The following is a 25,921-nucleotide window of genomic DNA, read 5'->3' as shown; positions in this document are numbered from 1 at the left end:
GGTGAGCGCGTGCGCGCACACACACACACACACACACACACACACACACACACACACACTCCCCACATGTAAATACATTTTCTGAGAATGTATCTTTGGGCAGCAACCATGGTATTGAAAATAGAAAATAGTAATCCCCTTTATTCAAATAGACTGGTGAAGACACCAGCTGGAGGAAAAGCCTCCTGATACTTGTCACAGCGGGTACTCGGGCTGGCATCAAGGCATAGAGGGTCATTCATTCAACTCTCTACCTGGGCTGGGAGAGAAGGGCCAATATGAACTGACGAGAGTGGGGCGGGAGAGGCCCTCGGGGAAGGAAAAGGGGTTAGAAAACAACACATCTCAGAAGGCATGGGCCTATCCAGAGGACAAAGGAAAACTAAGGGATTACACAGCATTGTGGCCCCTAAGATGCTGCCGGTTGGTCTTCAGGGGCACAAGGGTACCTCTTGAGGGGCCACCACACTGATCTGAGAGAGGGAGACCCTGAAGATCAGTCTCGGTAGCTATGCTCCCTCCGTGACGCCTAGCCTCTGCAAAGACCATGAAGCACTGGGTTCTATTCTACTGTTGTTGGCGGGGGAGGCAGGGAGTGGCCAAGGCAGCATCTAACACAGACGTTGAGCTTCTATTCTGTGCTTCTCCCGAAGAACAGGAAACATCTTGTCCTCTTCTTTCTCACGTACCCCAATCCCTTGACTCTGCCCAAGCCTCTGTTTCGTCTTTCTGTTTGGCCCCCTCTCTGGTACTCAGCCATGTGCCCGCTTCCTGAAGCTGCCAGCAGGATGAGGGAGTTTACTGCGCTGTCCGCTGGGAGACCTGTTGGCCAAGGAAGGCACAGAGCCGGCCCAGGCGATGGCGGCAGCTGTGCTCAGCTCCCAGCAGTGCCAGCACGGCAGCGCACAGCTTATCCAGCTCCAACTGGGGGCTGGCAGGGGAGCGGCCGGGTACATTTCCTATCTCAGAACCCTAAACGTGCTTCCCCCAGGGAACCTGGAGAGAAACCTGGAGAAAAATCATCTCCTCTCAGCAGGATTCTCAAAAAGGTAAACAGCTCAAGCAAGAACAGTGTCTGAACTGTGAAGACACCACTTTTCCGTCTGTGCTGCTCGCTCTTTAGGCAATAGCCTCCTGGCCAGCAACAAGGAGAGAAAGCCCCACGTAGGCTTCCACCCCTGCTGGCTCCCTTCTCCCACCCTCGGCTGAGTCAGCCACGGCCCACGATCACTTGCAGCTCAGCTCTGCTCTACAATTTGGCCTCCACGAGGACGGAGGGAGTTTGTCTCCACGAGCTCAGGTTCTTTCTGAAACAGTCCCAGATGACTCTTGTGTTGAGCTACAAAAAGTCCACCATTACTGGAGGGCCCAAACTCCTTAGCAGGCCATCCAAGAACCTTCTGGTGTGGGCCCACCTCCCCTCGGCTTCTCCTCATGGGTCAGGCACACTGAGGACTCTCGTCACTTCCCAAACGCGCACCTTTGCTTGTGGTGGAGTCTCAGCCCTGCCTCACGCTCACTTCCACTGCCCTGCACCCCGTCTGCAGCACATCACAGGGCTTCTGTTTGGTCCACTAAACGCTACACCCGGGGTAAGTCTGCCTGTGTCCCTCACCCTAACCCCGAGCTCCTCCAGGCTGAGGGCTGCATCTGCTTCAACTCTGTACTGCTCAGAGTGAATAAAATGAGTAGCAACCCTACCAACAGTGTTCTTCTAAGGCTCTGGGGCTGCCAGAGGCCTTCTTCCCTCAGCTGAGTTGTAACAGCTTCTTACTTCTGGTGAGCAAGGCAGCACACACTGTTCCGGCCCAGTCACTGAACATGGTGATCTGGGAAGAATACAAAGCAACAAGTACAGATTGTATGGGATAATTTTAATGAAACTTGCTATTTATATATTTACAAAAAAAAAAAAGAACAAAGAAAACCCCCAACAAAAATAGACATTACAGTTTAATAATAAAAAGTACAACTGAGCACTGTGGGCCGGAGGTGGGATACCCGCCTAACAGCATGCCCACCTAACACGTCATCTGGGGACCCAGAGAAATGACAGTGACAGAGACACAGCTGGCTCAGCCAGAGAGAACCCATTCTTCTCCCCAAGGGTTCGGAGGTTTGATCCTGATGCTCAATCCTTCACGTCCTTCTTCCTGGTCCAGCAGGTGGTGGGGTAAGAGGTGGGGGTAGGGTGACGGTGGGATCAGAGAGAGGTATGGGGCAGGGTGGAAAGACAAGAGGTATCCCAAGAAAAGGCAGGTGAGGGTGGGCAACGGGGAGTTAACAGGGGCAGGAAGCTTCCATCATAATCCCGGGTACTAGAGAAGGAGGAACAAATGGGAAGGGGGGGGAGGGGAGGCAACTGTTCATCTCTCCCTGTCTCCACTCACAGTTCCATTCCATGTGTCAACCCCAGTCTCAGACAGACCCAGACACAATCCAGTGACAAATTAGTGGTTTGTTCCCAGTGGAACAACTGATCTAGGAAATGAAGTCCAAAGCTGGCAGGGAGAGCTGGAGTCCTCTTCAGTAAGACACGGCTCCCGGCTCTCGGGGAGCAACGAAAAGGACATCGGCTTTGGCATTGACGCAGTAAGTGACGATGAGGGACAAGACGAGGATACCGAAGCCCACGATCAGGGTGATAAACTGCAAGGGTGAGGGTGTGAGCAGGAGAGAAGGGAGTTCTGAGATGCCACTGTCCAAGGGAGCTCAGGGAGAAACAACACCACGAGTCTGGCAGTAGCCTCGAGTCCCAAGAGCAAGGAACAACCACGGGCTCACCCTCGCAGTGAGCAGACTGGGCTCACCGTCCCAGTGAGCAGACTGGGCTCACCGTCCCAGTGAGCAGACTGGGCTCACCTTAGGTGAATCAAGCAGCTGTCTGTGTTTTTTGTTTAAGTGATCTGAGGGTAGGCAGGACCCAAGGCTTTGGTCCTCGGTCATTATACTTATGCTCATGACTCACTTATAACAGGGGCTAAATAACTATTCGGCTAACTCCACCCAGCTGTGCTATAAAGTAAGCTCTCCTAACCAAGTACGCATCCCAACTATCAGCACAGAGAGACCTCCTAATGGGAGGTGATGGCTAATCAGGCCCAGATTTGCATTGGTTTTGCTGTAAATCTGGGACAAATGACAAGCAACAGAAAGGAACCTTCCAGAACTGAGACAAGCGGCAGTGAAAAGACGCCAGCGGCACTCTGCCACCTCCCTCCAGCCCAGGCTCACCTCAAGTTCTTTGCTGGCAACTAGGAATATTCGAGCTTGGATGTCTTTCCAGCGGCTCTCGGTCCACGTAGAATACTCTGTGGAGCCCCACTGACTCAGTTCAAAGGCAGGCGACAAGGCCCTAGCCAGCCGTACTGTGGAGCGCACACACCGAGGGAGCCGCTCTGTCTTGTTAGAATTCAAAGGGCCTTGTACCCACGAGTATTCATACAGCTGTATGAGAAGACAGGGCTGAAGTGACATGCTTCTCACTTGCTCCCCGTGTCCTATTAGCACCGTATTCCAGCCAGCTTCATCAACTAGCTGACTCTTGACCCCACAGGTAACCTAATGTCACTCAGGCTACTGCTTCCTCCACACAGGCTCACAGGAGTGTATCCCTCGACCTTTCCATGCCAATCCCCACATCTGCCCTGCAGATTTCCAACTCTCCCAATGGAAAGAGGCCCCAGGACACTTCCGACACCCACCGCCACTCACATCCTTGCTTTCATTTGGGACTTTACTTGGATCCTGGCACTGCTCTCGGGTGAGGTTGGTCACCTTGCCAGTCAGGTTTGCCAAGGCATACTGCACAACGTAGGTCGTGTTGGTAGGGCTGGAGACGGCAATGTAATGTTGAAGAGGGCCATCATCTGATTGCAGGCCGAAGGGAGAGGAGGAGGGTTTGGAAGGTGAGGTCACGTTGGGCCGAAAAAACCCAGAATTGACAGGAGCCAGAAGAGAGAAGGTTAAGAGAAAAGGGCCCAATAAATGCCAAGAAAGAGAAAGGAAAACCAGGAGGGAAAAAAGGGAGGGAAAAAAGAGTAAAGATTAAAGCAAATCTGATGCCTTTCCCTCTATATTTTGTTAGGCAGGGATCCCCTTTCTCACAACAGATGCTTACCCAAATAGGACCTTAGGTCCTGTCTGAGGATAGACTGAAACCATGAGTTGTTGGCTCTAACCAGGCACCCGTAGAGCAGACGTGTAACCTAGGATTGGGATGCAGAGAAGAAAAAAAAATGCTGTGATTTGCAGCATGACCAGGGAAACAATGAGCAGATATCAGTTATACCAGTGCTGGGAGACAGGGGCCAATTCACAAAGATGTAGATGAAGCCCACTCACGAACTCTTGAGGGTATCATCCTTGTAGGCATGAAGAGGCATGCTAAATTCCAAAGTTTAAGAAGTTGACAAGGACCATAGAGAAGGGGGGGCAGCCTGTGTTGACAGAAACAGAAAGGGTCAGGGCCCCATCTTTTCTTACTGTTTGGGGATCAGCCTGAATCGAGTCACTGAAGTTGGTTCCTCCTGCAAGTTCATACAATGCACGGGCCAGTACTGTGGCCACATTCGCCAGTGCCTGCAGCAGGGGAGAAGGGCTGGATGGCTCACCTGTCTCACAGTGGTTCACTCTGTACCATTTCTGTTGTATTTCCCATGCTCCCACCCAGTACAGGTCAGTACTACCTTGGCAGTGTCTGTCACAAAGTTCAGATCCTCTTCTGGGCTCTGCCACTCAGGATAGGTCACATTAATGTTCTCAGCAGTGTCATAGATGCTCTGGTAATACCTGCCAGAAAAGTCAGTATGAGCCCTGGCTCTATGAAGCCAGGTCCTTGTCCCTTTCCTATGGAAATGCCCTTATGTGGGAACTTGCTGCCTTAGCCTTCATCATCCAAGGGAAAGGAGAGAGGTACTGGAAATGGGGAAGTAAGAAGGACAGTGAGGTAAAGCAATTTGAAGCCTCTGCTGCTGGACAAAGTATCAAAAGTAAGCCAGCCCTAAGCACTGGACACACAGGAGGCTGGCCAGCTTTTCAGAGAACTACCGCCTTGTATGATGAGTGTTCCCACGAACGCTCACAATGACAGAAGGGAAGCTGTTGGTGCTAGCTAAGATCAGAGATGCTCACAGACAGACACTTTGGATCAGATCACTGTGATGGTTCCCTGTGAACTCCAAGGAAACAGATTTTAAAGAGTACCCTTAGCCTTCCTACTCAAATGCCCCTTATGCAGGAATAAATTGCTGCCCCATGCAGAGCCAAAAGAGCTACATAATCAAGTGAATGGTCTCTTACCCCAAAGTAACACACACACACACACACACACACACACACACACACACACACACACACACACACACACACACATTAAAAAAAAAAAGGAAAGAGACAGATTTGGAAAGCTGATAGTAATCTAGATCTGTTACCTGTTACCCCCTTGGGTGAGTAAGAAAGGATCTTTGCTCAGAACAGATAATCAAAGCTTAAGCATTTTTATTTAAAAACTCATTTGGCCTCAGTGAGGCTGCAGTTAGAGCCATCTAGCCTGAGTGACAGCAACCTTCCTCCCAGACTTCAGACTAGAGGGCCTCTGAAATCAAAGAAGGTGCAGGCCTGGTGACTTACCGGTTATGGAAGGAACCAGAGTGGTCAGCCAGAACCACACCAGAAATGTTTCGAGCCCGAAGAAATCGTTGTAGAGATGATGGTGGCAGGGCCTGTGACTGATTCTGTCTCCTGAGGACAACTTCAGGGACACCAGCACCACTCTTCTCCAGAGTGACCAGAAGGTCCTCTACCTAAGGGAGGAACAGAAGCAGACTGTTGGGAGTGGGGAGGGAGAATGGGAGGGCTCTCTCAGCCTACTATCTCCTAGATATATTCTTCAAACTCTCTGGAAGCAAGACTGAATTTCCTACAGTTCCCATGGCTCTTTCTACAGTTAGGAAATTAGAGCACAAAGAGGCCTGGTTTTTTTACATTTATAGGTAAGTTCTATCCTCGGGACTCTGCTTATCCTCAGTGGATGTTTCATGAGTCATTTGTGGTGCAGAAGCGGAGGAGCCAACCAACAACAAAATGCCAAATACGTAATTCTCTAGGTGCTACGGGGGCCAGAGCAGGGGTGACAACAAAGGCTGGAGTGGCAACAAGAGACGGGCAGACTTATGGCTGCACCTGGCAGGGAGTAAGGGCTGCAGATCAGCACGAAGAAAGAGAGGGGCAGAGCAAGAGAGACGCTCAGTGGCTAAGAGCAAGAGAGACGCTCAGTGGCTAAGAGCAAGAGAGACGCTCAGTGGCTAAGAGCAAGAGAGACACTCAGTGGCTAAGAGCAAGAGAGACGCTCAGTGGCTAAGAGCAAGAGAGACGCTCAGTGGTTAAGAGCAAGAGAGATGCTCAGTGGTTAAGAGCACTTGTTGCTTTTGCAGAGGACCCAGGTTTGATCCTCAGTACCAAGATGGTGGTTCATAATCATCTGTAATTCCAGTCCTAGGGGCTCTGCCCCTCTTCTGACCGCCTTGAGCACAGACACACATATGGTGCATGTACTTGCAGGCAAATACTCATATATAAAATAAAACAAATCTATGTCCAATCCCCCTCCCCAGTAGAGTGGAGGGCAATACAGGCAGAAGACTGATGCAGGCAGGACTCTGGCCGGCAGCCTTGACAACTGGGTCCACGGGACAAGCAAGAATAGAACAGGAGGAGCAAGTCACACCAAGCGGCGGTGGTGCGCACCTTCAATCCAGCACTTGGGAGGCAGAGGCGGACAAATCTGTTTGAGGGCAGACTGGTCTACAAAGTGAGTTTTAGGACAGACAGCCAGGGCTACACAGAGAAACCCTGTCTTGAAAAACAAACAAAATAAAAAACAGAACCCCCCCACAAAAAAAAAGAAAGGAAGGGAGGGAGGGAGGGAGGGAGGGAGGGAGGAAGGAAGGAAGGAAGGAAGGAAGGAAGGAAGGAAGGAAAGCAGAAAAAGAGGGAGTAGTCAGTCACCTACCAGCAGTGTTTGGGTGTTGAAGGATCAGAGAGAACTACCTATCCCAGGAATCCAATGAGATCCACTGTGTTTATGACGCTTTTCACAAAGCAGTGGTGCTCATCTTTAACCAACCCTTAATTTTATCCTTTCTCTTATCTGTTGGGTTACCTGGTTCTTCACAGACTCATTTTTCTGAGACATGGGATCTGTGTGCATCCAGAGATCTAGTGAAGTTCTTAAGGCCACCTGGGAAGGAAGAAGAGCAGCATGTCTGATGTGTCTCCTGCTGTGACCCATGTCTGGGAGACAGGCATCAGGGGACGTTTGGTGTCTGCAGAGCAGGGTGCTTAAGTTCAAGAAAGAGGTGGAGGATGGAGGTTCACACCTGTCCCAGCTCCACAAACGAGTCAATGTTCTCTAGCCGCACGGGAAACTTGCCGTTCTCCATGTCATAGACCATCCTTGAGCTGCCAATGTAGTCAAAAGTTTCCTGAGGGATGGAGATAGGAGAGATTCCCAAGGGATAGGGCAGTCTGAGGTCATCAAAGCGGGTTGCTTTCTTGGGTCATCTCAGCCGACAGTCATCTTACAGCCATGTGATCTACCACCCCCCAATATCTTCCCAGCTGTCTCTCACATGTATGCATCATGGGGTTTTTCCAGCCTAGACTTGGGGAAAGCAGTCTTTGCAAAGGCTCAAAGCAAACACCAGCTGTTACACAGTTGCTTCTTGATTCTCCTCTATCCCCACAGCTCTGGCTGCTATTACCTCACACTTGAGCCAGGCTGTAGCACCACAGTAAACATGAAAGGAAGCCTCAACAGATTTTGTTAATGGGAAAAGGAAGGGGGCACATCAATTCAGGAAATATAAGCTTCCTAAAACAAAGGATTCCAAAGGGGAAACAAGAGGCAGATGCAGAAACTCTGATTAATAGCTCAGGTCAGCAATCCCTCTCCTAACATTACCATCCCCTTTCTCTCTGTCATCTTGCCCAAGGGAAAAAGCCCTTACCCCCTGGAAGAAGACAAACATCACATTGCGGGGTAGGGCAGTCACATCTGGTGCCTTGTGCAAAGCTTCAGCTGCAGCCAGCTGAGTGACAAAGGAGGCTACAGCACTTTCTGCCCCTGGGGCCACATTCCAGAAAAAGGACCGGCTATCCAGCTGGAATAGCAGAAGACAAGACAGGGTGGTGGACTTTAAAACTGGGCCATTAGTGCCAAGCCAAGGACCTTCTCTTTGGGGCAAGTCCTAGAGCCACGGACTCCAACAGCCCAGCTCCCTCACCATTTAAGGCTCCCCAGTGAGTTCACTCTAAAATCAGATGCATCCAAAGAGCCCTGCCCATGCTACCCAGGGGCAACACTTACCCGGGTGGCAGCAACTACAACCCTGTCATCGGGTTCTAATGCCCCAGATGTATTTACAGGCTTCAGCATGCTCCATACGTTGTAGTCAGATAAGGGGTCACAGACGATTTCTGAGTGGGACACAGACAATGAGAGATCACAGGACTAAGGGAGAGGGTAGTGTAGAGAAGGCCTCCAAGACCGTTTAGACCCAGTCCTCATAAACTCCAAAGACCACTGTCTCTACCTTCAACAGCTCTAGCTCTGGCTCCCTGCCACCATCCACTTCAGGTGCAGGCTGCCTCTTCTCTTTAAGATTCTCCCATGCAGTGCCTGCTGCCTGGGCCTGCTCTTCCCTCCCTGGCCGGGTCCACTGCTGGGCGTGGCTCTGCCTACCTGGGTTGATGCTGAAGGTGCTCTGGATGAAGCTGCGGCGCATGCAGGTGGCGGTGCTGATGACGGCGTGCATGTGTGAGAAGAGCTGCATGGCACACAGCGGGAAGCTTGGCGCAGAGCCGTTCTGACCCAGGTTGTGATCTTGATAGCACTGGAGAGGAGATGGACCCCACTGAGACAGCTAGCTGTGGAGGTCCTCTCTCGCTTTCCAGGAAGAGGAAGGCCCAGCTCCATTCTTAAGCCACTCCCTTTTGGGAGACATAAGTCCCCAAGCTACAGGTGTCCTGGGATAACCATATAAGGCCAAAGAGAAAAATTTCTCCATCAGTACAAATAGCATGGACTCAACAGACTGGCTGGAGCAGACGAACTTATCCAATTCTAACTGGTGTGGTCCAAGCTTCAGTCACCACAGGGTCTTGCTACACAGTTTACAAAGGCCCCACACTCATAATCCTCTTTCAGCTTCCCAAGCATTGACAGTACAGGTGTGTGCTACTGTGCTTGGCTTCAGCCACTGTTCACAGTGACCGGAAATAAGGAGCAATGGCTAGAAATGAAAATAAAAATTTATTCTGAGGCAGCGTTTCTCTGTGTACCCTGGCTGTCCTGGAACTCCCTCTGTAGACCAGGCAGGCCTTGAACTCAAGAGAGTTGCCTGCCTCTGCCTCCCGAGTGCTGGGACTCGGGCCTGCTTGATCAAACTCCTTGATTGTTTTGAGGAGCCATCTTTCAAGGTATACACTAGGAAAACAAGCTTCCCTCCATACAGGACAGGAATGTGAAGATAATCCTTGTTCTCACTGGGACTGCCGGAAGCTGGCAGAGTCAGTACCTGCTTGATGACCTTGGTCTCATTCTCATCTTCAAGAAGAAAGATGGGAAAACTAAAGTCTTCGTAAGCCAAGCCATTGCCCAGTTCATTCCACAATGCTTGTTTGCAGTGAGCAAACTCTGACCCATAGGAGTTGGAGTAAATACCTGAAGGAAGGAAGTAGGAAGGGGTGTAGGGAACAGTTTATTGAGGTACCAAGTATTTAGGGACCTTAGGGACCAGTGAAGGTTAGGATACCATAGGGCTAAGAGTACAGAAAGAGGCAATGACTCTAAGAGGCAATCATGAATCTGTCATCAGTCCCACTAGAATAGAAACAGGTATCAGGGAACCCTAGGCTGGCAGATTAGGTATCTGAGCACGTAACAAGAAGGAACGATGGCAGAGGAAGAGGGAAAGAAGATGGGGTGGGGTAGGGCGGAGGGAGGAGGGTGGGGAGGAGTCAATTGTACATGGCCCCTGCCCCTGAAACCTGACACGGGTGCAACAATTAATTTTGTACAATAGAAGGGTCTCGTGATCTTTTGAGGCTCTTACCAAACCCATCATTTGGGCACTGCACACTAGGAGAAAAGCTTGAAGTTGAGTTGGGCTTCGCCAGAGTCACTGCAAGACCAGCAATTCTGCTTGTTCTCCCCTTCAGTTTCTCCATCACATCCCTACAGACAAGGACATGGGAGAGGGCAGGAAGGTATCAGACAGATTAGTACTCAGATTAGTACTACTGGAGTTAGGGACTCAGAACTACCAACTCACTTCTTCTATTGTGGGGCTTAACTTCTGAGTCTGGACTATTTCATCTACCTGTCCCTAAGTGATTTTGGACACTGTTCCTTCTTCTCTGAGGAAGGTCTAATTTTGAGATCAATAAGATGATTCCTTTTGATATTATCTCCTTTTAATATAAACCCTGCTTCCTATCCCATACCAGACTAGAGCAATGGAAGTTTCCATCCATCAGTGCAAGGACCAAATTTTTCTTTCTCTACACACAGTCCCAGGAAGACACAAACAGTTCTTACCTGGTAAAGAGCTTGCCCTCCAGTAGAACCATGTAAGGGGGATTGGGGCCATCTGTCAACACCCACTGCAGGTCCTCTTCTTTCTCCACTACGTGGATAACCCCTGTATCCCCACTAATTGAAGCTGCCGGGACAGAATGGGTCAAATTAAAGCTCCTACAGATGTTAACTCTGCAGATTTTTTTTTAAAAACAGGGTCTCACTATGTAACCCTGGCTGACCTGAACTGACTGTGTAGATCAGGCTGGCCTTGAATTTGCAGTGATCCTCCTGCCTCTGCTTTCCAAGTGCTGTGATTCAAGGCCACCACATTCAGCTTCTGCAGGTCTTTTGTCTCTAAAGACGTCACAAAATATTAGGGTAGACACTGCCACTTCTAGACTTGAAGAGCTAAACTACCCCAGCTCCATTTGAAGGAGGAAAACTAAAACAGAAGCCCAAGAGGGCTCATTAGAAGTATTTCTGAATTGTTTTTGTTTTTTTTAAGTTTGCACTTGGGTCATTAGGATTGTATAGCAAGCACTTTTACCGTTTGAGTCATCTTGCTGGCCTTTACAGCCCTTTTTATTAGATGCTGCAGAGGCTCTGCAATTTTCACTGTTTTTCCTTTTCTCAATTCTTTTTTTTAAGCCTTATTTATTCATTATGTATGCATATATGCCGGAAGAGAACAACAGATCTCATTACAGATAGTTGTGAGCCACCATATGGTTGCTGAGAATTGAACTCAGGACCTTTGGAAAGGCAGCCAGTGCTTTTAACCACTGTGCTATTTCTCCAGCCCTTTTCTGTCCAATTCTAACAACCCCACTTAAGTATATACACAAGATTCTAAAATACTAGACATTCAAGTTTCAAAATCTGAATTTTCCACCAGGAAATGCCAGATTCTCCATTTCCAGCTCAGACTTCTAGCTTTGATCTTGCTTTGAAAAGATACAGATTCTGTGGCCTCAATAGTGTCCTTGGGTTGCCATCTTCCAGTCTCCTTCCGGAATGCCTTTATCTGCTCCTGGCCAGTTTTAGGTGATTTTAATCTAGAGCTCCAAGTTCTCTAGAGTAGAGCTTCCCAATTGATAGGCCTGGGATGGACTGAAGACACACTGATAATCACCGATTCCTTCCTGGGAATCTAGGATTTCCTCAACTGTCCAACAAAAGTAGACTCCTCATTTACCCTGGATGACCTACGAATAATACCCATTTTTAAAGGTATAAGGATGCCAAGTCCAGTATTTCTATACATCTCATGATGTGGCAAAGACTGGGAAGCACTGTTTCAGAGGATGGATGGCCCACAGTCCAGGATGTCTAGAATTTGACATGATATCCTGAGTCTCTAGGGATCCACGTGGAGACCTCTTAGGGGACACTGGATATGCTATTCAAGAGTTACTTTAGACCCAGTCCTCAACACTGCTATGGAGCACAACTACAATCAAAGTCTGCTTTGTTTTGTTGTTGTTGTTTTTTTTTTTTTTTGGTTTTACGAGACAGGGTTTCTCTGTATTGTTTTGGAGGCTGTTAGTCCAGCCCGGCCTCGAACTCACAGAGATCCGCCTGCCTCTGCCTCCCGAGTGCTGGGATTAAAGGTGTAAGCCACCACCGCCCGGCTGCTTTGTTACTTTGGCACTCGGGACTGAGTCAGAGGCCCCGTGGACACTACTTACACTACCAATGAGCTGTACCCCCGCCACTGTAATTTTAGGAAGTATAAGTGTTTGGGCCTTCTCTCAGTGAGGCCTAGATATATTTTTCTGAAATGACCATATGTAATTCTTGGCTATAGGCAGTAAGACATAAGAACTATACTTCTAGACACAGCACTGAAATACTTGCAACTGGCAGAAGATTGAAAACAATCAAGTACTTCCTAATTGATAACCAAACAGAACTCTTCTCGTAGAAAGAAGAAAATAGTACATGCTAACGCTCTTAAAACACAAGAAAAAGAAAAGCTAGTATAGTAAATTAAAAATAAATAAATAAAGGTAACCAGTTCTAGCGGGGGCAGGGAAGAGACAAACTGTGATTCTGGACTCAAGAAACCTGGATTCCAATTCAGGTCCTAACTGGTGATTGGATAGTTTTAAGCAACGTGTTTGCTTTCGCTGGAGCTTCAGTAAGGAACAGTTTTTTGTTTGTTTGTTTGTTTTGTTTTTGGTTTTATCCCTATTCATCTTCTACCGTGGAGATGGAGGGAAAACAAAGTTACATGTAGCGCTCTTTGAGCACCATTAGGATCCAATAAAAGTAGGTCATAGCAATCATAAAATCAAATCTAGAGCTCAAATGTTCCCCTCAGTTTCATTCTGCTCCCACCCCTAATTAAAAAGGGTGTTGGCTGTGGAGGAATGGACAGATGTGACCAAGCAAGACTCAGAAACAAGTAGGTTGAAAAGGAAACAAGATCCTAATGAGGAAGTGGCCAGAGTCCGGCCCCTCCCTCTTCTCTCTGCTCTGGCTTTATCTCCAGAGGCTACTGCTTTGCTTCCCACAGGACTGCAGGAAAAACATGTAACATAATGACTCATCTCCAAAGGAGTTGCCAGGGCCCAGCTTCAGGAGGATGGATGGGGTCCTTGCAGTCTGGTTCTGACAAGTCCACAGTCTGATCTCAGCCTACCCAGGATCTAGTTCTCCTTCATCCACAACTCAGATAAGAAACTAAATCCAACAAAAACCTCAAGGCTGTTTGTAACCAAAGAATCCACTTGCAATGTTTCCTGTGTGGGGGACATGGGACAATCTCTTGTAGTATAGCTCACGGAAGAACGGGTAGAAAAGTATTAACTACTTCCCTGAGTAAATTCCTTACATTCCAGTAACTGAATTTCTTTTTACCAAGACAGATTTCTGGCAATCACATAATACTGTTTGATACTTTATTCCACATCAACAACAGACATTTATTTAAAAAGTGCTTGAAACAGGACATGGAGGACCAGGCCTACCATGTCAGTATTAGGAAGATCACAAGTTTAAGACCAGTCTGGGTTATATAATGAGATTCTGTCTAAACAAAACAAAACCAAAAACAGAAACATAAAAAGATACTTTGACTTTCAGCTTGCATATCACTATTTCAGTCATTATTAAAAGGACAAACTAAATAAATGTGATGATAAAGCCAAGATCAGACCCTGCTTATCTGTAAAATGATATTCTGACAGAGTTACTGTTCTTGGAAGACTAAATCTGATGATAATAGACAGCTTAAGCAGAAAGCAAGCTGTGATTTTTAATTTTTTTTAATATGTGTAATACTCAGAGATTGAATTCAGTCTTGTGCGTGTTAGGCAAATGTTCTACCACCGCACTACGCTTTCAGCAACTTACACAGTGTTGAGCGTGATAGTGTTGTCATGGTATTCTGCTTTGGAACACATTTACAAAGCAATAGGATAAGTCAAAATACTTCATTTATTTCTCTTACCACTATTTATTTAGTAGATGGGAAGGGCAATAGGGTCTCTAGCTCAGGCTGACTTTAGCAACTGACCATCTGGGTGTTGTGATCATAGCAGTGCCACTATGTATAATTTATATGGTGCTAAGGTAGAAAGCCAGGACTTACTCTACTGGCTACTGACACCCCCAGCCCTGCCCTTATTTGGCATTTGTGTGTATGTGTGTGCATATTCCTACATGCAGATGCCTGATAGAAGACAATGTCAGCTATCTGTCCTGTCTTCTATCTTGTTTGAGAGAGGATCTCTTTGTTGTTTTTCTACTGTACACAATAGACTGCCTGTGAGTTTCCATGGGTTCTTCTGTCTCTGCATCTCTATAGGAGTGCTAGGATTATACACAGTCACAGTTTTATTTTTTAGTGTGGGTTCTAGAGATTCAAATTCAGATTGTCATGCATGCCCAACAGCATTTTTTTTTTTTTTACCCACTGAGCCATGTCCCCAGCCCTTAGTTGTCATTAAGGAAAAAAGCAAATACAAATAAGTATTTTAAAAAATTATTTAAGTGTATGAGTGTTTTGCCTGCATGTATGTACGTGCTCAGTGCCAGCAGAGGTTAGAAGCATCATCAGATCTCCTGGAACAGGAGAAATAGATAGTTGGGAGCCACCATGTGGGTGCTGGGAACCAAAAATCATCCCTGTGCAAGAGCCACAAGCAGTCTTAATCACTGAGCTGACTCCACAGTCCCCTGCTTAGCATGTTTAAAGCTTTTCTTCAACTAGTTTACTGCCCCTGAAGAAGCTGATTTGGGGGGTTGGGGATACTAGCTTGAGGATAAGGATTCAGTCAACAGCATCACAAAGTAACAACTGAAAGATTAGACAAACAGTGGTCCATGTTTATAGTACCACACTCAGTGGAAGGTTAAAGCCAGACTGGGGTACACAGCAAGGTTCTGCTCAAATGGAAAAAAAAAAGGGGGCCATTTTGGCTAAAAAAAAAAAAAAAAAAAAAAAGATCACTCAGAGTGCCACAGTGATGATTAGATTCCATGGAATATGGGATATGGGATTCCTTTTTCCTTAGACAACTGTATGGTAAGAGAGTCCCACCAGGATTCATATCCTAGCATGATTTCTTACTATCATGATGATGCTGGGGAAAGTGAAGCAATTCTGTAAGTCTTAGTTCCATCATTTGTACAACGTTAACAAGGAGTGTTGCAGAAGTAAAAGTAAAATGCCCATATTAGAACAGCATTTACTAAATTTTAGCTCTTATTAATTATCTTGCCTGGTTTGACAGATGATAATCACCTCCTATACACACACTTTAATTTGAATGCCAAGATTCTTAAGCAGGACATGAGTGTTTCTGAGTATCCAGGATACACACTGAATTATTAATGGCCACAAATACGAATCCCAACTTCAACTCACACTGGCATCCAATCTGATGAGTGGCATTCAGCAAACGAACACAAGGAGCCGTTTTATTTAGGGGGATGTAGATTTTCCTCTCCACGGAGTTTCCCCGACACAGTCCTGACCAGAAGATAAAGAAGATTAGCAAAAAGGGACAGGCATTCTGCATTAGCCTCTATCATCATTAGCTTGATTCATGGTTTAGGTAAAGCATTCACTATCATATTGTCTAACATGGGATTAATGATTATTGTTTTCACTTCTTTGGTCATATTATTGGAACATAAGTGTTGTATAAAAGTACTTAGCTCTGTATCTTAGGAAGTTATTAAACTCCAAGAAGATCAATCAACAATAAAGCTAAAATGTAAGTTGTCAAAAGAAAAGCCTTAGACCTTAGATGTGTCAGCATCTAGCTGTATGGGTAAATACTTCTGCTTTTCTATTTTGTATGTATATTACTAATTAATTAGGAAAATACCTCTGGTCTAAGAGTATAGATTATCAAAACCAAACAAAGAAAAGCATTCAACAACAAAACCAAGCTAAGAATCTGAACAGGCCTAGGAGAAACCTTATGCCACACACCTGTTAGATTAATCAAACACCCAATCATTTCTGTGCACACCTAGAGAATGGGGCAGCTAGTTTCTTCTTTGAAGATAGTCAAAAACAATGTCAAGTAGGGGGAGATATAGTCATGGGTATAAACATAAATGTTTGCATTTTAGGGTTTAACTAAAGAGCCATATACATATAAGGAAACATAGTTTTGCTTAATTTCTTAGTTGAACACACTAGAATTATAGATATGTTAGTGAGTGTAATTCACAATTACAAAATCACTAAATAAATATTAGATTAAAAAAATGAAAATATTCATCTACATTAAATGTCTAAAATTCCTTGAATCACTACTTCCCTCTTAACAGTTTAAAGCGGCCAAGCACACATTAGCCTTACTTTAGAAAGTAAAGAGAATAAGGAACCCACATTTAGTGTAGAACCACGGACAGGAGGAAATGAGGTCTCTCATTTCTTTTTCAGTGTTGCAAAAGTGCCCACAAAACATGACTTTTGATCTCAAAAATACTAAACCAGCGAAAGGAGTCTGAGCTTTTTACACCTGTCCCTTCTGATTGTGGGTGGGGTGGCTGGGGCTTTAAAGAAAACGAGGAATAAGGAAGAAGAGAAACAGGTTGGAAACCCGAAAAGGGGGTTGGAGAGAACTAAGCGAAACGACGTGCCTCGGGATGTAAGAAATGAAGGTCCAGGCAAAGGGGGAACTTATGTCACGGGAACGAAAGGCAAGAAGGATTCACAGGGCGGGGGGAACAGAGGGGCAATGGGAACCAGAAGGGCAACAACGCCTGCACTAGCGATGGGCCGATCCGGACGGTTCTCCCTACAGAGCGGAGCTCCGGGGTGGGGTGGCCTCACCTGCCAGTATCACGGAAAAAGACAGGAGGAGGAGAAGACCCCGACTTCCTGGGTCAGGCCCAGAGTCGCCCCTAGTCGTAGCCATCTTGCCTCTGCGCTGAGCGGAAGCCTCGGGTCCCTTCCAGCCTCGTATCGGCCTCTCTAGGCTTCCGCTGGTACCGTCTCTGTGGCCCAGGGCCCCAGAGACCGGAAGTTAGTGTCTGAGGCGCTTCCGGGAGCCACGACCTCGGGTAGCTGACGTGGAGACTTTGGGAAGGCAACCGGGAGCGGCGGGACCGGGTAATTGGACCTGGGAGCCGGAGGCCTGAAGGATGCTAACCAAATTCGAGACCAAGAGCGCGCGGGTCAAAGGTAGTGAAGAGGAAAAGGGGAACGGCGAAGGTTGGATGTTGGGGGCGGTGCTGTCACTAAGGAATCGAGAATGGGCGGACTCGCTGACCGACTGGGCCCACTTGAACCCAGAGGAACGGCCGAGGGAGGCGGCTTAGGGCTAGGGGAGTCTCTGCAGCCTGCGCTTCTTAGTGAGTCCCGGGGCTCTGATTTACTCGTGAAATGGTTCCTACCTTGTAGGAGAGCCCTAGAAACGCTTCCCATTTCCATCCACCTCTTCTGGGGGCTGTGCTCCGGCTTTTAGTCTCTCTGTTCGTAAGGCCTTGTGACTTATGCCTTTTGATGACCGTATTCCGTGGAGTACCATGGGGATGGGTTCTCAGCCTCTGCCCTGTAGCCCTTTTGGAGTCAGGCACTGGCGACTGCATTAGCCTGTCTGCACCATCTCAGTGTCCCGTGCTTCCGTTGGGCCGTGTTGCCTACCTGCTAATACAAGCCCCATAAAATCCAGAAACTGGTAAAACTGTTCGATGAAATACAAGATGCTTTGTATTATTAGATTTGAATATCAGAAAAACAATTTTTGGTAATATTTTTTGAAGAACGATGGCCTGTTGAAATTAGAAAAGCAGAGAATTAAGTCTACTGAAATCTGGCTAAAAATATGTCTGGAATATTTCCTAGAATGAATTATAGTGAAGTGGTTTGGAATTTGTTCTTTGGAGTCAAGTGAACTTGCTGAGGAGTTCTGAAACACCCACCAACAAGCTGTATGAGTATTAGGTGGCATACTTACCATCTCTAAATCTCTACATCCTTATTTTTAAAAATAAGGGTAGTTAACATTCTTTTATAAAGATAATTGAAATGCGAAAGTATATTAAATATGTTTATAATTAATAATTCCTGGCCAGACTCAGCAACTCAAAAACTGGAGGCAGTTTAATGTGAGGCTGTATTCTGAACAGTTTCTAAGTCTCTTGGGAATTTTGGTCATGAAGGGTACCATTGAGAATTCCTACTACCACCATGACTATGTAGAGAGCCTGTCTCAAAATGGCAAAAAAAAAAAAAAAAAGAAAAAGAAAAAGAAAGAAAGAGAAGAAAACTGTCATCTCTGGTGTCAGTCATGGTGGCTTTAGTCCCAGCACTCAGAGCCAGATGCAGGTGGATCTCTGTGAGTTAGAGGCCAGCGAGGTCTATACAGTGGGCTTCAGGCCAGTCAAAGCTGCACGGTGAAGCATTATTCCCAACCCCCCTCCTAAAGAAAACGTTCTAGGGCTGGAGAGACATGGCTCCATTAACAAGATTTACTGCTCTTTTTTGTTTTTGTTTTTTGTTTGAGACAGGATTTCTCTGTGTAGCCTTGACTGTCCTGTAACTCACAGAGATCCCTCTGCCTCTGCCTCCTGAGTGCTGGGATTCGCCACTGCTGCCGCCACCGCCACCCGGCGGAAATCCTGCTCTTGCAGAGGACTTGAGTTTGTTTGGCAGCTCACCACCACCTGTGAACTCAGCTCCAGATGATCTGATCCTGTCTTCTGGGCACTGTGGGGCACCTGAACTCACATGTACCCAAACGTCATCGAAAAAACAAACAAACAAACAAAACCAGTTTCTGAGTTTGAAATGAGTCTTCATTTCCTATTGTTTTCATGGTCAGTAGGAAGGTGCGTGGAGGGGATCAGTATTAGGAGTTCTTGAAAAGCGCTGAATCAGGGTTAAGAGTGCATGCTGTCTCATCATCCGTATCATGTGGCCTACAACTGCCTATCACTCAGCTCCATGGGATCCAGGGCCCTTTTCTGTCCCACTTCAGGCATATAACCCCCACACAGACACATATAATTAAAAATTGAAAAAGAAATTTAAGTGCTAAGTTGGGCGCTGTGGTTCGTGTCTGTAAATCTCAGCACATGAGAGGCTGAGGCAAGAGAATTCCTGTGAACTGGAGGCTACATGGTGAGACCTGTTCAAAAGAAAACGAGAAGGTGTTAACAGTATATCATAAAAATAAAACAAACACTATGCAAAATAGGTGTCTTCATAAACTTGCTGATATTCATACAGTGTCTTTACACCTAAACAATAGCTACCAGAGTTGGATGTGGTGGCTCTCACCTGTAATCCCAGCACATGGGAGGGTAAGGCAAGAGGGTTGCTGCAAGTCTAAACTACAAAGTGAGACCATGTTTTCAAAAAAAAACAAACATTAGCCAGATGATGGTGGTACATGCTTTTACTCCCAGCACTCAGGAGGGAGAGACAGGTGGATTTCTGTGAGTTCGAGGCCAGCCTGGTCTACAGAGCAAGTTCCAGGATAGGCTCCAAAGCTACAGAGAAACCCTGTCTCAAAAAAACAAAAACAATTTTTTAAAAATTGCTGGTGTGGTGGCACAGAAGCAGGCAGATCTTGGAGTTTGAGGCAAGCCTAGTCCATATAGAGAGTTTCAAGACAGCCAAGGCTACACAAAGAGACCTTAGCTCTGAAAAACAAAAACACCAGCAACAAAACCCCAAACATTTACCAAAACATTAAATGTGCATGTTCTAAGCCAGTGAGATGGCTCCATGGGTAAAGGTGCCTGTCACCAAGCCTAGATCCCCATGAGCCACATGGAAGGATAGAGCTGATTCTCACACACATATGTCATGGCTGTGTGCATGTGGACACAAACACATTATACACTCATAAATAAATGTAATACAAACTTTTTTAATATGCATGCTCCATTTTGTAGCTATTCCGTTTTCAAGTCTTTAGCCTAAAGATCTTTTTAAACTTTGTTTTGTTTTTGAGACAAGGTTTCTCTGTATAATGGCCCTGGCTGTCCTAGAACTCACTCTGTAGACCAGGCTGGCCTTGAACTCACAGAGAGACTCTCCTGCCTCTGCCTCCTGAGTCATGGGAATAAAGATATGCATCAGCGCTGCTCTGCTTCAGCAGTGGTGATAGCCAGAAACTAGAGGTGAAATTTAAATGTTTTCTAAGAGTAAGGTGGTTTGCTTGTTTGTATTTGGTTTTGTTTGCCTTTTTTTTTTTTCTTTGACAATGTCTCCCTATATAACCCATGTGGGCCTCAGCCTCCCAGATGCCAGGATTACAGGTATGTGACACCATGCTCCGCTTGTGAGTTTGTGTGTGTGACTAAGCTCAGCACTAGGCAAGCCACCTCTGTCCCACTGAAGTAACTATCCAACTCGGAAATAAAGTATGATAGACTAGCGAGGTGACTCAGTGGTTAAAGTTCTTAACACCAAGCCTGATGACCTAAGTTCAGTCCCCAGAGGGAATCGATGCCTGCAAGGTTTTCTTTTTTGTTTTTGTTTGTTTGTTTGTTTTCAATGTCTTTATATATAGTCCTCAGACTTCCACACATGCACTCTAGTACATGTGTACCCACATGAAAACACATGTGAATATACATAGTAAATAAATTCATGTAATTAAATATTTTAAGTTTGGTGCCTTTGTTCCTTACAGCTGTAAAAAAGAATGAGTTTCCATTAATTGAAGTGTAAAAAGATTTATGTCATATATTTAAGTGAGAAAGGTTTGCAAAATAGCATTGTATGATTCCATGTCCATAAAATAGTAAGGCCTTTGTTTATATGTAGCTGCATTAAAAACTTGGACACACTTCAGACTGCTAACAGTTCGTTCTTCCAGTTTGTTCTTTTATCATCCTAGTGAAGTAGCAAGGACTAGATTTGTTTTCCTGTCTTAAATCGCTAAACAACTAAACCAAACTACAAAGGTTTCAGACAGTGGTTAGTAAAGAGTATAGGAAATTATTTCTTGAGGGAAGGGAAATAAACAGGGCGAGTCCTGTGTTCGCTTCGAATAGTGCTTGGAGAGAGATTCCAGGCTGTAATGAAGGGAACGAGAAGAACCCTGCAGTTTAGCTGAGGAGCAAGAGTTCAGCATTTGGGACAACAAAGATGGCTAGAATGTGCTTGGGAAATAGCAGAAAGGGGAGAGCCTTGGGTCTGTATGGGTTTCCTGGGCCCTTGGTAGAGCGTTGATAGGTACATGCATGTGAGAAAAGTATCCAGGGTTTAGAAAAGAGCCACGAGAGGTAGTTGTGGCGCTGGAGAGATGGCTCAGTGGTTAAGAACGCTTGCTGCTCTTGCAGAGGACCCAGGTTCAGTACTCAGCACCCACATGGTGACTCAACCACTTGTAACTCCAGTTCCAGAGGATCTGACACCCTCTTCTGACCTCCACAGGCAACACGCATGCATGTCATGCACATAGACGCATATAGGCAAAATACTCATACACATAAAAATGTATTAAAAAGTAAGTGATAGTTACAATAGTACATACCTATGATCCTAGCACTGGGGAGGCGGAGTGGGAAGATTGTGATTTGGAGGCTAGTCTAGATGTAAGAGTGAGGCCTGCCTGTTTTGAAAAAGAGAAAAAAATAATAATTGAGGTAGCTCAGTGGTACTCTTCCAGAGTGCTCAAGTTCAGTTCCCACAACCCATGTGGGGGGCTCACAACCAGCTGTAACTCCAGTTTAGAGGATCCAACACATCTGGCTTATAGGTACCTGCACTTGTGTGTTCATGCCCACACACAGACGCATACCTACACATAATTAAAAATAACACTAGAGCTCTGTAGACCAGGCTGACCTCCTCAAACTCACAGAGATCCGCCTGCCTCTGCCTCCAGAGTGTGCCACAACCATCCAGCACAAATCTTTTTTTTTTCAAGACAAGGTTTCTCTGTGTAGCTTTGTAGACCAGGCTGACCTCACAGAGATCTGCCTGCTTCTGCCTCCTGAGTGCTGGGATAAAAGGCATGCACCACCACTGCCCGGCCAAGCAAATCTTAATAATAATTTTTAAATAGAGAATGAAAAGAGAGTCCAGGCTGAGAGAGCATCCCTCTTTGTGTTATGGACACGATGTCTGTTAGTATTCCAGGGATAAACACTGATCCACTGCTCAGGACCCCATAGGTTGCCCAGGCCTCCTCTCACATTCAGGGGGGTCTGGATCAGTCCCATGCTGGCCTCCCAGCTGTCGGTCTGGGGTCCAAGAGCTCTCCCCTGTTCGGATCAGCTGTCTCTGCTGGTTTTGCCAGCCCATTCTTTGCCAATTTGCTCATCGCTCCTCTCTCTCTCTCGGTCGCTGGGTTCCTTGGGTTCAGTTCAGTATTTAACTGTGGGTGTTTGCCTCTGCTTCCATCAGTCAGTGGATGAAGGCTCCAGGATGGTTATAGACATCAAGTTCATTACCAGGAATGGGCATTCGAGGTGGTCTCTACACTATTGCTTAGTTTGCCAATTGGTGTCATCCCTTTAGATCACTAGTGGACTCTTAGGGAAGTACCTGGACCCTACCCTGAGTGAAATGATAGACTCTAGATATCCCCTATGCGGAAGGAATTGGCAATAGGGTGGGAGGATGGTGGGGGATGGTGGGGGGGTGCTGGAGGAGGGGAGGGAGAGGGAACTGGGATTGACATGTAAAACAAGCTATTTAAAATTAAAATAATAATTTAAAAAAAATCGACGCAGAAAAAAAAAAAGAATGAAAAGAGAAAGCAGAACAGCTGTCCCTGGAGCTCACACAAAGCTGGAAATAGTCTGTGCTCCTATAAAAGAAAGATTTTTGTGGGGCTAGAGAGATGGCTCAGCAATTAGAAGGATTTCCTGACATTATTGAGCATCCGAAAGAGACCCTCTGGTGGGTATTCCCTTAGCATGGTTCCACATTAGACTAGACTATAAAGGCAGCTCTAGACTCACAGTAACAAAACTTAAGGTCATATCTGTCAGCTGATACCAACTAAGACACACCTCAGAACAAAGCCCAGCAGTGTTTAAAGAAATCCCCAACAATAAGATTTATTGTATTTGGTATCCAATCAAAAGCTAGCTATCGGCTGGGTAGTGATACTGTGTGCCTTTAATCCTAGCACTCAGAGAGGCAGAGGCAGGTGGAACTCTTTAAGTTCCAGGGCAGCTAGGGCTACACAGAGATAATTTAAAAATTAGGGAAAAGTTATCAAGTATGGGACTAGATATAGCCTCTGGTTGATCTAGTTATTCCTTTTTAGAATCAGACTTGACAAAAGAAGACATCAGGGACTTTACCTCATTGTATAATTTTCTGCTTTTTTTCCCTTCCCCAGGCCTTAGTTTTCATCCCAAAAGACCCTGGATCCTGACCAGTTTACACAATGGGGTCATCCAGTTATGGGACTATCGGATGTGCACTCTCATTGACAAGTTTGATGAACATGATGGTAAGTTAGTTTTGGGGGAAATTAAAGGATGTAAGTACTGGTGCTGGAGAGATGGCTCAGTGGTGAAAAGTGCTAACCGTCCTTGCAGAGGACCTGAGTTCAGTTCTCTGCACTCACATCAATCCAGGGCTCACAGCCATCTGTAACTCGGGCTCCAGGGGATCTGGTACACTCTTTTGGCCTCCACTTGAACACATGTGCACATGCATATACACATAATAAAATGAATTTTTTAATGAATATTTTTAAAGACCAAGTATTTATTACTGTGTAGGGTGATTTATCATCCCCCAAATAAGAATCCTAGTTTGATAAGGATCCCCTAAAACTAAGGAAAGTGGAAGTGGAGAGGGGCAGAGACAAGCAAACAAAAACTACACATATAAGTCTTAAGCCAGGCAGTGGCGGCCCGTGCCTTTAGCCCAGCGCTCAGGAGGCGCAGGCGCACAGATCTCTGAGTTTGAGGCCAGTATGGTCTACAGAATGAGTTCCAGGACAGTCAGGCCACACAGAGAAGAAAACATCTGTCTCAAACAACAGCAGCAACTAAAAATCTTACTAGGGTTCTTTCCACCATCTGGCACCTGTGGAGGCCTGCTACAGAACTTCTAAAAGACAGATGTGTCTGGAAGACTGGTTAAAGGCCATTTTTATTGGCTATAAGTGAGGTCTCTGAAACCAAAGAAAACACACAGTTCTTTAAAGTGACGGTGTTTATGGCCTAGATGAAACTGAATTCTACTTGGACAAGAGATATGCTCATGTGTATAAAGCAAAACACAACACAGTGACTTCTGGAGACAAGGTAAACAAAACCAGAGTGATCTGGGGAAAGCAATCTCAGGTGTAGAAATAGTGGCATGGTTCAGTCCTGAAGCCACCTCCCTACAAAGGCCATTGGACACAGAATCTGCATGATGGTGTACCCCTCACAGATTTAAACTAATGAAATTAAACATATGACAGTGGGTCTGTATTTTTGTTAAAAGAAAGATTCTTAATAGGGACTGGTGAGATGGCCCAGAGAGTAAGCAAACGCTGCCAAGCCTGAGTTACTCGACTTCCATCCCCAGGGCCCATATAGTAGAAGGAGACAGGTGACTCTGCAGCTTGTCTTCTGGCCTCTGTGTGACACCACACACATGCACACAAATGAAGAGAGGATAACTTCCTTAACATACATCGCCTGCCTTCTTCCTTAGGTCCAGTGCGAGGCATTGACTTCCACAAGCAGCAGCCACTGTTCGTCTCTGGAGGTGATGACTATAAGATTAAGGTACAGGCAATCGATCTGGCATGGCTGGGAATAATGGATAGGGGAATGTGGTAAGGTTTGGGAATTAAGGAACTGAAAGACAGGAGAATTCATTTATAGAGAACTTGGACTTGTAACATTATCCAAACCACTTATCCAGCAAACGCTTACTAAATACTGTATATTAGAAACTTTTCTTTTGTGTGGGAATTGAAAGATAAGTACAAAGTAACTTTTGTTCTCAAGGAATCTTTATTATAATACAAGAGATAAATGTACACTCAAGTAATAGCATGTATCATGTACTGGCTGGTTTTGTGTGTCAACTTGAGCTAGAGTCATCAGAGGAGGAAACCTTAGTTGAGAAAAGGCCTCCATGAGACCCAGCTGTAAGGTGTTTTCTCATTTAGTGATTCTTGAGGAAGGGCCCAGCCTATGGTGGGTAGTGCCATCCATCCATGGGCTGCTGATCCTGGTCCTGGGGTCTATAATAAAGCAGGTTGAGCAAGCTAAGTGAAACAAGCCAGTAAGCAACTCCCCTCCATGACCTCTGCATCAGCTCCTGCCTCCTTGATTCTGACCTGTTTGAGTTCCTGTCCTGACTTCCTTCAGTGATGAACAGCAATGCTGAAGTATAAGCTAAATAAACCCTTTCCTCCCCAACTTGCTTTTTTGGTCATGGTGTTTCCTTGTAGCAAGAAATGGTAACTAAGACAAATAATTCAGTCATTGATATAAGAAATACCCAAAACAGGAAAAAGTAGTTCACATATGAAGATGTACATGGCATAGCTGGATGTGTTTGGGAATCTCCAGTTCTTTTTAGATAGATGCTCTAGAGATAGTGAAAGGGGGCAGAAGATAGTGAGATCTTGAAGATAGATGAGATTGTGAGTGTATGTTTGCAGTGCTCAGGAGTTCTCTTGTTATTACACAAGCACAGAACCAATACCAGGGCTTATATATAAGAGTGCTATAAGATTTACATTGATTTTGTTTTTTAAATTACTCAAATGATAGTAAAGAAAAGATTGGATGAATTGGGAAGGACTAAAAACTTAGATACCAATGAGGAAACTATTTTATAAATGCTTGTGGCAAGAGCCTGAACTTAGGCAATACCATTTGAGGACATGGATATGAGAGCTTAAGGAAAAGAACCAGTGGTCGTTTGTGATGGATATTGGAGGG

The 25,921-nt window shown here is 45.8% G+C and overlaps 2 protein-coding genes and 1 pseudogene across 3 annotated transcripts in view; 2 read left to right on the top strand and 1 right to left on the bottom strand.

Annotated features, from left to right (window-relative positions):
* Nucleotides 1-1,859: 1,859 nt before the first annotated feature.
* Ncstn (nicastrin) lies at nt 1,860-17,055 on the bottom strand. Its single transcript, XM_005078214.4, has 17 exons — nt 16,881-17,055; nt 15,456-15,560; nt 10,601-10,724; nt 10,116-10,237; nt 9,579-9,724; nt 8,744-8,894; nt 8,369-8,478; nt 8,010-8,162; nt 7,380-7,484; nt 7,163-7,240; nt 5,632-5,804; nt 4,689-4,791; nt 4,486-4,581; nt 4,121-4,208; nt 3,715-3,869; nt 3,235-3,447; nt 1,860-2,649 (listed from the first exon to the last, which is right to left on the bottom strand). Exons 1-17 carry the CDS (start codon nt 16,963-16,965, stop codon nt 2,527-2,529), a joined length of 2,130 nt encoding a protein of 709 aa, XP_005078271.1. The 5' UTR covers nt 16,966-17,055; the 3' UTR covers nt 1,860-2,526.
* Nucleotides 17,056-17,073: 18 nt separating this feature from the next.
* Nucleotides 17,074-25,921, top strand: part of Copa (COPI coat complex subunit alpha) — a 49,284-nt gene continuing 40,436 nt past the window's right edge. For both annotated transcript variants that reach the window (XM_040738160.1, XM_040738159.1), the window contains exons 1-3: nt 17,074-17,231; nt 23,362-23,475; nt 24,678-24,751. In XM_040738160.1, the coding sequence (XP_040594094.1) occupies nt 17,192-17,231; nt 23,362-23,475; nt 24,678-24,751 (228 nt within the window). In that variant the 5' untranslated portion in view covers nt 17,074-17,191. The remainder of the gene's footprint in view (nt 17,232-23,361; nt 23,476-24,677; nt 24,752-25,921) is intronic.
* On the top strand, nt 23,971-24,671 carry LOC106021787 (annotated as a pseudogene).

This window comes from Mesocricetus auratus, unplaced genomic scaffold (assembly GCF_017639785.1).
Source record: "Mesocricetus auratus isolate SY011 unplaced genomic scaffold, BCM_Maur_2.0 Super-Scaffold_100676, whole genome shotgun sequence".
NCBI lineage: Eukaryota > Metazoa > Chordata > Mammalia > Rodentia > Cricetidae > Mesocricetus > Mesocricetus auratus.
This window is presented reverse-complemented; position numbering and strand designations above follow the sequence as displayed.